At 38.7% G+C, this 12,990-nt stretch overlaps 1 protein-coding gene across 1 annotated transcript in view; it reads left to right on the forward strand.

Annotated features, from left to right (window-relative positions):
• The window catches only part of ARHGAP42 (Rho GTPase activating protein 42), a 283,181-nt gene that overhangs the window by 228,696 nt on the left and 41,495 nt on the right, over positions 1-12,990 (forward strand). The window contains exons 7-9 of the mRNA XM_066371165.1: positions 3,945-4,049; positions 6,267-6,396; positions 12,477-12,577. Of these exons, the coding sequence (XP_066227262.1) occupies positions 3,945-4,049; positions 6,267-6,396; positions 12,477-12,577 (336 nt within the window). The remainder of the gene's footprint in view (positions 1-3,944; positions 4,050-6,266; positions 6,397-12,476; positions 12,578-12,990) is intronic.

The raw sequence follows: 12,990 nt of genomic DNA on the forward strand, positions 1-12,990 counted from the left end.
CAATTCTCTTTCATTGTTTTATTGGACTATCATTGAGTATCACACTGTTGACTACCATTGCATTGTATTAAGTAAGTTCTGAAATCAAGACGTGTGAGTCTGACTTTGTTCATCTTTTTCAAGATTATTTTGACTGATTTCAGTTCATTGTTTTTCTATATGAATTTTATAATCAGTTTGTCAATTATTACAGAGAAGTCAGCTAGGCTTCTGATAGGGATTTCATTGCATCTGCTCATCAATTTGGGGAGTATTGACATCTTAACAATATTGTCTTCCAATTCATAAACATGAAATATTTTCCTTTTATTTAGTCCTTTAATTTCTTTCAACAGTGTTTTGTACTTTTCATATTCTAAATTTTGTACTTCTTTTTAAAGCACTTATCCCTAATTATTTTATATTTTTTTGAAGCTATTGTAAATTGAATTGTTTTGTTTTGTTTTCCTTTTTTTGTGTATTTTTTCTGAAGCTGGAAATGGGGAGAGACAGTCTGACAGACTCCCGCATGCGCCCAACCGGGATCCACCCGGCACGCCCACCAGGAGCGAGGCTCTGCCCACCGGGGGTGATGCTCTGCCCCTCCGGGGCGTCCGCTCTGCCGCGACCAGAGCCACTCTAGCGCCTGGGGCAGAGGCCAAGGAGCCATCCCCAGCGCCCGGGCCATCTTTGCTCCAATGGAGCCTTGGCTGCGGGAGGGGAAGAGAGAGACAGAGAGGAAGAAGGGGCGGGGGTGGAGAAGCAAATGGGCGCTTCTCCTATGTGCCCTGGCCGGGAATCGAACCCGGTTCCCCCGCACGCCAGGCCGACGCTCTACCGCTGAGCCAACCGGCCAGGGCCAAATTGAATTGTTTTTAAATTGCATATTCAGGTTGCTCATTGCAAGTATATGAAAATATAATTGTTTTTTGTATATTGATTTTGTATCCCGCAACTCTACTGAACTTGCTTATTAGTTCTAGTAATTTCTTTAATGGAGTTGTTAGGATTTTCAGTGATTAATTTCTTAGGAGATGAGGACTGGATCACGGTATGAAAGCCTTTTCTCACCACGTGCTCTGCTCAGTTTGGATCACAGTCATCTGCAGTTACTGCAGCAGGTGCTTGGGGTTCTCCCCTCACTCTCATGCCAGCTGAAGCCCTTTCTCACTTTTCTCTGCCATTCACAGTGTCACTGGGAACTGTGAGCCCTGAAAGCTTGAAACCTGGTGATTAATGGTCTGGGAAATGGTGAACATTTGTTCCTTTGCTGAGTTGTAATGGGTTTTCTAAATGATTACTTATCTATAAATGCAGTAACAATTTTCACATTTGGTCAGGTTATTGGAATGACAAAATGTATTTGATTCTAAAACCCTTGGGAATAATAAAGCGCTACATGACTTTTTCCTGATGATAAAAGTGACTGACTTCCTTAATATTATGATAAAACCTAACCTATCTAGTAGTTTGTAGTTGTTATTGTTACTATAGTGAAGGTCAGGACTGGTCTCAATGTGGTAGTCTTTCCCCACCACTCTACCCACTGAGGCGGACTGAGCAATGAAAATGACGTGGGAAATGCAATTCTTAAAGATTCAGGCTGTCTTATTAAGTTCTTTTAATTTAGCCTCATGGAATTTGTTGTGGAGAAAATGAACTTGTATGTATTTAAACCTAAAAAAAAAAACACATTTAATTTTGCTACCATCTAGAGGCAGTTATTTCATGCATGCTGTCTTTATTAAACTTTCCCAAATCCTGTTTGCAAAGTAGATGTGAAACAAAAGGAAAAAGTGGGTGGTTCTTTGAATATAATTTTTCTGTACCTTCCAAAGAATTGTATATTCCCTAATGGAGGCTCTGCATGAATTGTGAGAGTAAAATATATTTATGTGCTACTTAGAGCATCTGAATTCTGTTAGAACATGCAAATAAAGACATTTATTTAGATGGGTCTCAGGGAATTGGGTGTTCTATAGAAAGGTTTATTGCAGATATTCTTAAAATATATTTTTGTTTCATTCAACTCTTTGTCCTTAGGATGGTATTAGAATAGCATCTCCTTGTATCACATTCAGTTCATAAGTCAGCCTAAATTTGGACTAATTATAAAACATGAAATAATAGCCTGACCAGGTGGTGGCGCAGTGGATGGAGCATCGGACTGGGATGCGGAGGACCCAGGTTCGAGACCCTGAGGTCGCTAGCTTGAGCGCAGGCTCATCTGGTTTGAGCAAAGCTCACCAGCTTGGACCCAAGGTCGCTGGCTCAAGCAAGGGGTTACTTGATCTGCTGAAGGCCCACGGTTAAGGCACATATGAGAAAGCAATCAATGAACAACTAAGGTGTTGCAACAAAAAACTAATGATTGATGCTTCTCATCTCTCTCTGTTCCTGTCTGTCTGTCCCTATCTATCCCTCTCTCTGACTGTCTCTGTAAAAAACAAAACAAAACAATAAAACATGAAATAATACTCCTTTTAACAACTTCATAACCTGTTATTTGGATATTTAGAACACCAATGTTCTCTTTTTACTTCAAAAGTATTTTCTTATTTTGTCTCTGAAAAACTGTACATCTACATATCCAATTCCAAGTTAATTAAAAGTATGTTCTAATTCAGTTTTATAAGCTACAGTTCTTTTTAATTGGGCCACAATATGTGCAGTTTGTATATTTTAAGTTCCTGAATAATTTGAGAAATATCACTTTAGTAAAGGATAATCTATTGGCTTTTAGTTTTGGTATTAATTTTCAGTTGGTATAAAATTGATAGTGTAAAATAGTTCTCAAATTGACAAATGATATATTCGACAACATTGTTAGGATCTGTTGAACAAGAGATGCACAGTTTTTAAAATATAACAGCTTAAAACCAATTTGAATGCTTCCTGAAATGAACATAATATTGTACGTTGACTTGTGATAGCAATTAAAGCATACACTTGTTTTCAGATGAAACCAGAATTTATTTGTTGGAAGTCTTAACACACATACCAGTCAATGTTTAGCTCAACTTCCTTGCTTTTCCAGATGTAAATAATTTCAAATGGTTTCTTCCTTAATTTAAAACAATAGATTACAAATGTATCAAGCTATTTGAATCAGAAAATCATTAGCCACTTCTCAGAAATATTTTTAATTTTTAATTTTATTGTTAAAAGAGGTTGAGGATGAGATTGAATTGGTGGACAAGTCTGTGGAATGAAATCCCAGTGAACTAAATTTAAAAAAATAAACAATTTTTCAGTAATAACTTATCAACAATTGTGTCCTATAACTGTGTAGAGAGTCACTTTCACTGCATGAATTAAAACATTGTAAATAAGCATATAAAAAGGCAGTGATAAAAAGGCAGTGATCGTTGAAATTGTGGTTTTCTAGGGAGTGTTTTACTTTATCTCTTACAAGAAATATCCTATCTGTCTCTGTCTTATCTTTCCTGGTTTGCCCTCTTCCCACTCCGAGGAAAAATACGTTCCATACCCAAGTCAGTACTGCCACCTTGTGATACTTTCCTTCATTTCACCTGGCCAAAGTAATTCCTTCTCGTGGGTGTCTCTTATCTCTAACTTCCTATTTCGTCTTCCTCACATGCACGTTTTATCTCCCTGTTTTGGTTAGCTCTTCTAGAGTAGAACATATCTCTCTTTGGTCTTCATCGCCAGTAAGGGTCTCTCCTCAATAACCAATGTATTTGAATATTCAAATATTTAACATGACAGCTGTCCATGGCAGGACTAAAAAATTAAATCACTATCTGCTAAAAAGGAAGTAAAAATCAGCTCTCGTGGTTTGTGTTTCACATCCATCATTTTAGTACCAGCTTTGTCAAAAAGATTGAAAATCTGTTAGCTAAGGAATTCGAATGAAGTGTCCTTTCCCCAGTTTATTACATTTGATGATCCTTTTTTTAAAAACATGTTTTCATGGTTTCTTTTTTATCTCTTTATTTTTGCAGCTTTTGTCATTCCTTCAGGGTTTGTTTACTTTTTACCACGAGGGATATGAACTCGCCCAGGAATTTGCACCATATAAACAACAGCTGCAGTTCAACTTGCAGAATGTAAGCCTATCCCTGTTCTCACTGCCTCCGCTTGGTGAACCAGTGAACACAGCGCAACTAAGTTACAACCAAGCCAAATGGTGGAGTCTATCCAAAACGTAGCAAAGTACAGTAAAACCTCACTAATTTTGAAAAGCCATAATATAAATTTATTTACAAATATTTTGATTTCTAACTATTGGTTGAAAGTACACAAGGAAAGAGCCGATCTTAATGTCAGAACAATGTATGGTAGAAAATATCACAAAAGTAAATACTACTGAGATATAAACACCTGGAAATATGGAAACTTTTGCCTTTATACAGTGTTCTCATTACTTAACTGGGTGACCTTGGGTAAGTTTTTTTTTTTTACTGAGAGGGCAGCATTTCTATATTTATAAAATGAAGATTGTACTTCAGCACTTTAAGATCCTGTTTCTGTATGAAATTGCATATAATATATCTGATATTTTTATTTTCAAATAATCTGAACATAATTTGAAATATTTAAAACTAACTTTTAAAACTGAAGTGAGAATTATTTACAAATATTCTATCTGCTTCTGTCAGGGTTTATTATTTTTTTTCTCACTGATTTGAGAGAATGGGGAAGAAGGGAGGGAGGGGAAGAGAGAGACAGAGAGAGAAGGAAGCTTCAATTCATTGTTTCACTTAGTTGTGTACTCATTGTTTACTTCTTATATATACCCTGACTGGGGATTGAACCTGTGACCTTGGTGTGCAGAACAGCGCTCTATGTACCAAGGCTAGAGCTTATCAGGGTTTATTTTGTAAAGTTGTCTAATCAATTCTTTTAATATCTGATTACAGAGTTATATAAATTATGGTTTGCAGCTGCTGAATACCACATAAAAAAGAAATATTAGCCAACCCATTTTCTTATTACCAAATGTGACAAATAATAAATTTCTGATTATTCAGGATTTTGTATAAACGAAAAGCTATTTCTGAAACCCTGTCTACTACTCTATAGCCAACATAATTTGGAATGCTCTCACTTAATATTCAATAAAAAGCTTGGCAATAGAAAGCTTGGCGTTCACTGTTTATCGGATTTTTGCCATTGTGGAGATGTCCAATAAATAGAGCTACAAAGTTGGAGTGTCCCATGAGCAATATGTAATTGGATTTATTCTACTTGTGTTTTGAGTTTTTCCTTTTTATTTAACCTAGATTTTCTTGCAAAATCAATTTCACATGCATTTCATTCCATTGTTTTTCAATATGGAATGCATTTGGGCTTTTTCAGTAAATATTAAAAGAGAAAATTATTAAAGTCAAAGTATTTTTATGATTTATCTTCCTACTAAATGCAATTATCTTAAGATTCCTGGGATTTGACAACAGCTAAGGAATAAGAAAAAATTCTGATCTTTATGTTGAAAAGAGTATAAAGTAGCAAAAGTGGCAATTTAGAAAAATCAGTTCTTTTATTATGGACCAAAGCAAAGTCTTAGAGTTAGGTAGTGATGATTTTTATGATTCCAAACATGTATTGTTGAGATAATGTGGTTTTAATACAAAAGACCTTTTCGTAGAGAAGCCTTAGGCTTTCTATTTTTTACCCTAAGTAAACTTGCTGTAACATGAGTAAATTATTAGTTGCAATACAAGAAGTTAGACCTTGAATACCTATTTATTTTTATTAGTTAATTTATATCCTGATCTCTTGATAACTATGTTAGGATTTCTGGAAATCAAGCTAAGGGATATTTTTTCAAAAGTGTTTGGAATAAGGGCAATGAATTTATTTTTTATGCATGCTACATGTATAAAAATATGTGAATTTAATTTGCTTTTATTCCCCAAAAGAAATATAAGTCCCTGTGCATCTGCTTTTTTTACCCTGAGTGTTAGTGATTATAAAATTTTATTTAATAAATATAGCATATTTATAATGCTTTAATTGGTCACTAAGTAGTAATGTTAGAGTAGGAAATAGGAAGAAACATATAACACACACACACACACACACACACACAGATTGCGATCAAGATTGAGAAATTTGATGAGAAGCATGCAGAAGTTTCACTAAAGCCATTCATTCAAAATTAGCTGTAAGGGCTCAACACAGCGGGTCATGGATGTGGGTGAGTAGTGCTGAAAGAATCAAGGCTATCCTTTGCATAATTTTCAGTTTTGGAACTTGAGATTCTCAGTTCCTCCAAACAGGTAGGAAATAATGAATGAAATTGTTCTTTTTATTTACTCAAGACAAGAAATAATTTTGAAAGTACTCGACAAGAGGTAGAGCGGTTGATGCAAAGGATGAAATCTGCCAACCAAGATTATAGACCACCCAGCCAGTGGACGATGGAAGGCTATCTTTATGTCCAGGAGAAACGTGAGTCACAAAGCCATACCTTAATGCCTCCCATGGTTAGCATCCCGTTTCCACTCTATGTGACTTGGTTGTATTTTTTCCTTTGAGTAGGAAGCCTGGGATCCCTTCCAGCTTTGTCTTATTTAGTCTGCTCTGCCACCGTCACCACCCCAGTGGCAACATTTTTTCATATTCAACTCTCAGGATCTCCCTAAGTTGGTATATTGTTGAACTGGGAACTTAACCTTTTACTGATGATAGGGTACCATGAGTTTGGTTTTAGAATTTGTGATATCTCAATTAAAATTTTGATGGACAATTTAAAACCAAAGCCTTTATCCAGATTGTATGGCCTGTGGCTACCACCATCATGGCCATTCACATGCAAGTTCCCATTGAATTCAGACAGACGGTAAAGAAACAGTGGAGACAAAAAATGATGGGCCATTCCTTTATTAAAGTCTCGCACTGGCAGACGAGCAGACACACATTCAGAGCTCCCAAAGCCCTGACACAATCTCTGGTTCTACAACCAGGAGAATCTTCTCCGGTTCCTCCTAGAATCAAAGGGCCCGCCAGTCTCAGTGGGGCTCACAAAGCCCCTCAGCTCTGGTTCCCCATCTGTACTCCTTCTTCTCTGCAAAACTGGCTTCTTCTTCCACACTCTGCATATTCTCCTCTCTTTTCAAAACTTTCTGGTACGAAACCTTTCCTCCAGCAAACAGTAACAAAACAATGGCCCCTCCCAAGCAGGAATGCAATCCTCAATTTGCAATCAACTGTCCTGCTCTGAGGGAAAGCCACACATGGCTGCCCAGCGCCATTTTTTAACAATAAGAGTGAGCAAACTAAAAAAATACAAATTTTACAAACTCATTTGCCCAACACAGATAAATTGTTCCGGTGACTGTGATCATTGTTTTCCCCTCCAGCAGCATTCTTTCATTGACTTCTCTTTTTCTCAGTTTTCAGGAGTGAAATTGGCAATTGCATAATGTCAGACTGGCACCCTTTACTTCTTCGGGTTAGGAAATGAGCATCAGACCCAATAGAGCACTATTATCCTTGCCTCATACACACTAAGAAAGTTTTTCTCACAAAAATAAATAAAAAGCCATTCAAAATTGTTTTTACGAGAGTCCTTTCTGCATGATACTTGTCACTAAGTGGAACCTGTCTGACTAAATCAGCTATTTCAAACCAGATATGCCTTAAAGCCCCATTCTCATACACTTTGTGGTGATGGAACAATTTTTTTTCCCCAATCTATCATGGACCAATTTCTTGGTAAAACACAAAGACATGTGCTTGGATTTTGCAATAATGTCAAATTGCTGTAAAATATTTGAAGTGCTTATTTGCACTTGCTGTTCTTTTCTCAATTTTTGGGACCTACCAACCACATGAAATAGCACTGCCCTAACATCTCCCTGCCATTTTGGTTAGTACTATATTATATTGTAGTTAAAGGATTCGGGATGGGAAAGCTGGAGGTAGGTCAGCTGTAAAAGTTTTTGACATAGGGCAACATGGTCACTAAAACGCAACCCGTTCCCCTTTGACATGCTCAGGTGGTGCTCGCTTGTTGGTAGCATACAAGCAAATGATGATTCGATCCAGCAGACTTGGCATTTATTACTGCGTGGACTAGATGGTAGAGGGCTGCTGGCCCAGGAGGGCTGGGGTCTGGGACTTTCTCTCGTAACTCTCTACCTTGAACAGTCTGTTTTCAGATGTTAAAATGCCAGCTCTGATGCCCGCCTTGATGGCCCCTCAGCAGTGCGAGGCATGCAAGGCTTCCACGGTCAGACTCTGCCTCTCTCTTTAGCATCCTCTTGTTTTATGTTTCCTTCTTGCTCCCAAGACTCTTTCTTTCTATCTTAATTTTCTCTGTATACCCTGCATTATTTTTACAGCTTTAGTGTGCTTCGATTAACAATTAATAAATTACATGTTTAAAATGTACAGTTCAAAAAGTTTTGCCGTAGCATGTACCTGTAATACTATCACCTTAGTCAACATAAGGAACATATTCCTCACCTTCAAAAGTGTTGTCAAGCTCTGATATAATCCCTCCCTTCTTCATTTTCCCATTTATCACTCCCCTTCCCCTTCCCTAGGGATTTAAAAAGAAAAACTAATGTATTTATATGGCTTCAGAATTATTTTTACATGAGGGACAAATATTCAAAGTCCCTTTCCATTGGGAGTCTTTGAAAACATTTGTAATTCAATACTTTGACCACTAAGATGTATCGATTGTTCTGTTGCTATCACTGAGAATCAGTTCTGTGGGGGACAGAAAATGAAATGAGGAATACAGCTTCAGGGTGTTTATTCTGTAGTGAAAGGCAGAAGGCAAACTCATGCAGTCAGCAACCAGTGATCAATAGTAACTCTCAGAGCTGTAAGCTGAGTGACAAATGGAGATGGCTGTGATGGGGCCGAGACTGATCATTACAGTTTGGATACAGAGCTCCACTTTGTCTGAAGATGTGGTTTCTATGTTACCCACCTCTAGGCACGCATTACATTACATTCTCACAGACTTGAGTTTAACCAGGAAGAGCATGGGTTCCAAAGCCAGACAAAACTATTGATACATTGGAATTTCATGCCTGCCACCTGTTAACTGGGTGATTCTGGGCAAACAACCTTCTGAACTCAGTCTCCTCATTTACAAGAAGGAGACTTATGTCTATCCTTTTTTTTTTTTTTTCTTTTTTTGTATTTTTCTGAAGCTGGAAACGGGGAGAGATAGTCAGACAGACTCCCGCATGCGCCCGACCGGGATCCACCTGGCACGCCCACCAGGGGCGACGCTCTGCCCACCAGGGGGCGATACTCTGCCCCTCCGGGGTGTTGCTCTGTCGCGACCAGAGCCACTCTAGTGCCTGGGGCAGAGGCCAAGGAGCCATCCCCAGCGCCTGGGCCATCTTTGCTCCAATGGAGCCTTGGCTGTGGGAGGGGAAGAGAGAGACAGAGAGGAAGGAGGGGGGGTGGAGAAGCAAATGGGCGCTTCTCCTATGTGCCCTGGCCGGGAATCGAACCTGGGTCCCCCGCATGCCAGGCCGATGCTCTACCACTGAGCCAACCGGCCAGGACCTTATGTCTATCTTGTAATGATGCTGCGGCAAGAATTGGAGAGAATGTCTGTAAAATGTCTCTATCAGCAGTAGTGTTGCATAGTAATACGACTCTGCTTACCATGAGCTCTAACTCTGTGCAATTTATACTTACTACTCTGTGCAATTTATACTTACCTCATTTAATTCTTATGACCACTCCTGAGAAATAGTATTCCCTAAAAAGAACAACTGCAACCACTTGCTTTATTGATGAGGGAAGTAATACCATCTGAAGTTCTGATGCTGTGTGTATATATATATATACAACAATATATATATAAATACATGTAAAGTAATATACATTATGTGTGTGTGCGTGTATATATATATACACGCACACACACATACATAGGTATATATGTAAAATAATATACATAAGATCTGACCTAAAAAGTTCTTAGATAAAATTTTGGCACTTAGTAGGTATTCTGTGAATGTTCATTTCCTCCCATTTCGTAAACAGCATCTCAGCAACCTCAGATGATTACTAGGTAAGATAATTAAACTTGTTTTATTTTGGAAATTCAGAGCTATAATAAATTTTTATTTTCCAAGACTGGTTTTTTAGGGACTTCCGAATTGCTAGTCTAAGGACATCTGCCCTGGCCTAGTGCCTGGCGAACTTTAAAGCAAGTCGCATGTGTGTGTTGCATACTTGAGGATTGAATGCTTGAGGTTCTGAATTTAGGATGGAGGCTGGAAAAAACAACTGAGGTTTAAAGTATCACCAGAGCATTACAGCAGCCTTGCTTCAAAATGATGGCTAATATTGCTTCATAAATCACAAAGTAGTAGTCACTGTAAGGATTTCCATCCAGCCACTTCCGGCTAATCAGCTCTAAGCCTTTGAGTATTTTACACAACATGTAATGGAATTATCAATAAGTATTGTTAAGTAATATGGTGTAAAATGTTTCCTAAAACAGAATTGAGGTTAACAGCAATAATCCTTTATGATTGCAAGCATACAGCTGAACCCACTAATTTTAAAATCTGTAGTGGTTTAAGTGCTAAAGCCCTGACACCAAGGGCACTGTTATTACAGGGGGAAAAAATTCCAATTGCTCATGAAACACGTTTCTCAAGAGGTGCACTTTTACACTTCCATTTCGTGCTTTAAATATATGGTTGTGAAACCAAAGCAGCAATAATATCGTATGTAATTGTTGCTGGAAAGATCCAGGTGTTGAGCAGGATGGGTCCCTTGATGGAGAAGTTTCATAGAAAACAAGCTACACTTGTTTCAACCCACTCAGCCACTGTGCCATTCGGATACAGGATCAGTGGCTTGTCTATGCGAAAACTGAAGGTCTCTCACCTTGGTCATGGGAAAACTGAACTCACGATGCATCCCTACACCCTGGTGAAGCAGCAGCATAGGGAAAACTGAACTCACGATGCATCCCTACACCCTGGTGAAGCAGCAGCATAGGGAAAACTGAACTCACGATGCATCCCTACGCCCTGGTGAAGCAGTAGCATAGGGAAAACTGAACTCACGATGCATCCCTACACCCTGGTGAAGCAGCAGCATAGGGAAAACTGAACTCACGATGCATCCCTACGCCCTGGTGAAGCAGCAGCATAGGGAAAACTGAACTCACGATGCATCCCTACGCCCTGGTGAAGCAGCACCATAGGGAAAACTGAACTCACGATGCATCCCTACGCCCTGGTGAAGCAGCAGCATAGGGAAAACTGAACTCACGATGCATCCCTACGCCCTGGTGAAGCAGCAGCATAGGGAAAACTGAACTCACGATGCATCCCTACACCCTGGTGAAGCAGTAGCCTACCCCTCCTTAAGGAGAACATAGGATGATAACATGGTGTGCTGCAGGAAGGGTCGTAGAGTACTTATGGGGAAAATGTGAGCATTATACATATAAAACTTTCTTGTTCTGTAAACAGTGAAACATTTTCATTTTACAAAGTTATTTGGATTCACTTTTTTTTTCAGATTAGTGGTAAGAGCAAATAACTCCAAAATCAATAAAGTCTTAGAGAAAGATGAGTGATTCATTTCTTCATTTGTCAAATATTTATTGAGCGACAACTATATATCTGGCCCTGTTCTAAGGATTAAGAATATATCAGTTAGCAGAACCTCACATTTTCCTGCTCTTAGAGACTTAGACTCTAGTAGCAGAGAAAAACAGTAAATAGGATAAATCAGTAAAATTTATCATATTTTAGACAGTGATAACTGCTAAGAATGTAAAGCAAGAAATACCAAAGCGTGGGCATTGATAGGCAAGCTATCTTTACAAGAAAGGCAGTATCAGGAATGTGACATTTAAGAAGAGACCTGAAGGAAGTGACAGTGCAAGTCATGCAGATACCTGAAGGAAAAGCAGTGCAGCCTAGGGGAACAGCAAGTTCAAATGCCCTGGAACAGAAATGCATTCACTGTGTTTAAGGAGCAGCAAGGGGCCAGGGTGGCTGGAGCTGAGTGTATGGAGCAGAAGGTAGTAAGATGTGAGGTGAGAGCCACAATGAGGGATAGTCATAGGCTCTTTGATATTTATCTGGAGTGACATAGGAGACCACTCGAGGGGTTTGCACAAAGGGGTGAAATGATCAAATTTTAACAGGGTATTTCTAGCAGTTTCAAGAAAGGAGGACAAGAAGGAGACCACTTATAGTAACTCAGACTGTTATTTCTCATTCTTTCTACTTCAGTGCGATATAAATATCCCACGTTTACAGATGAGATAACTGAAGTTCAGATCTAAAGGAACTCTTGACTTTACAGAGTGTCAGAGCTGCTAGTGAAGCCAAATTGTTTGATTTCAAGACACTCTGCCCTCTATCACTCTCCCTCCATATTGCCTTTCTCACTCTCACTCAGTAAAAGTTTCCAACTGACTTAGTCTATGGAAATGCTCAGTCGTGTATCATAGCGTCCAAAACTGTGCAAACTCGATACCAGTCATTTATTAACAATCCACGCTGTTTGTTTCCTTCCATTAGGACCACTTGGTTTTACGTGGATTAAACATTATTGCACATATGATAAGGGAAGTAAAACATTCACAATGAGTGTTTCAGAAATGAAGTCTAGCGGGAAGATGGTGAGTTTTTGTTCTTTGTTTTTATTTGTACTGAGGTTATTTAAGAAATAGAAGTAAAACAAACAAAAAATTTATGTGTACTTGTTTTTCTAATAAACATGTATATAATTTATAACAATTAAAAAAGAGTTTCTCTCACTTTAGTGACCTTGGTCACTTAAAAAAATAAAGTGGCCAGGGTGTTGTTGTTTGTTTGTTTGTTTTACCATGGCCATGGATGTTTATAAGCAGTTGAATCAAAGGTAGGGATCATTCAATAGACTACTGAGGTAACATCTCATAACCTTGGTAGCAGATTTGTTCCTATGCTGTTGCTTGGCCAGTAGCCCAGGAGGGGCTGTCAATGGCTGGACCAGGCCCAGGGATTGTGCATCTTTCCCCCAGATGGCCTCTATGGGAGGCCGCTTCCCCTC

The sequence above is a fragment of the Saccopteryx leptura genome, chromosome 1 (genome assembly GCF_036850995.1).
Source record: "Saccopteryx leptura isolate mSacLep1 chromosome 1, mSacLep1_pri_phased_curated, whole genome shotgun sequence".
NCBI lineage: Eukaryota > Metazoa > Chordata > Mammalia > Chiroptera > Emballonuridae > Saccopteryx > Saccopteryx leptura.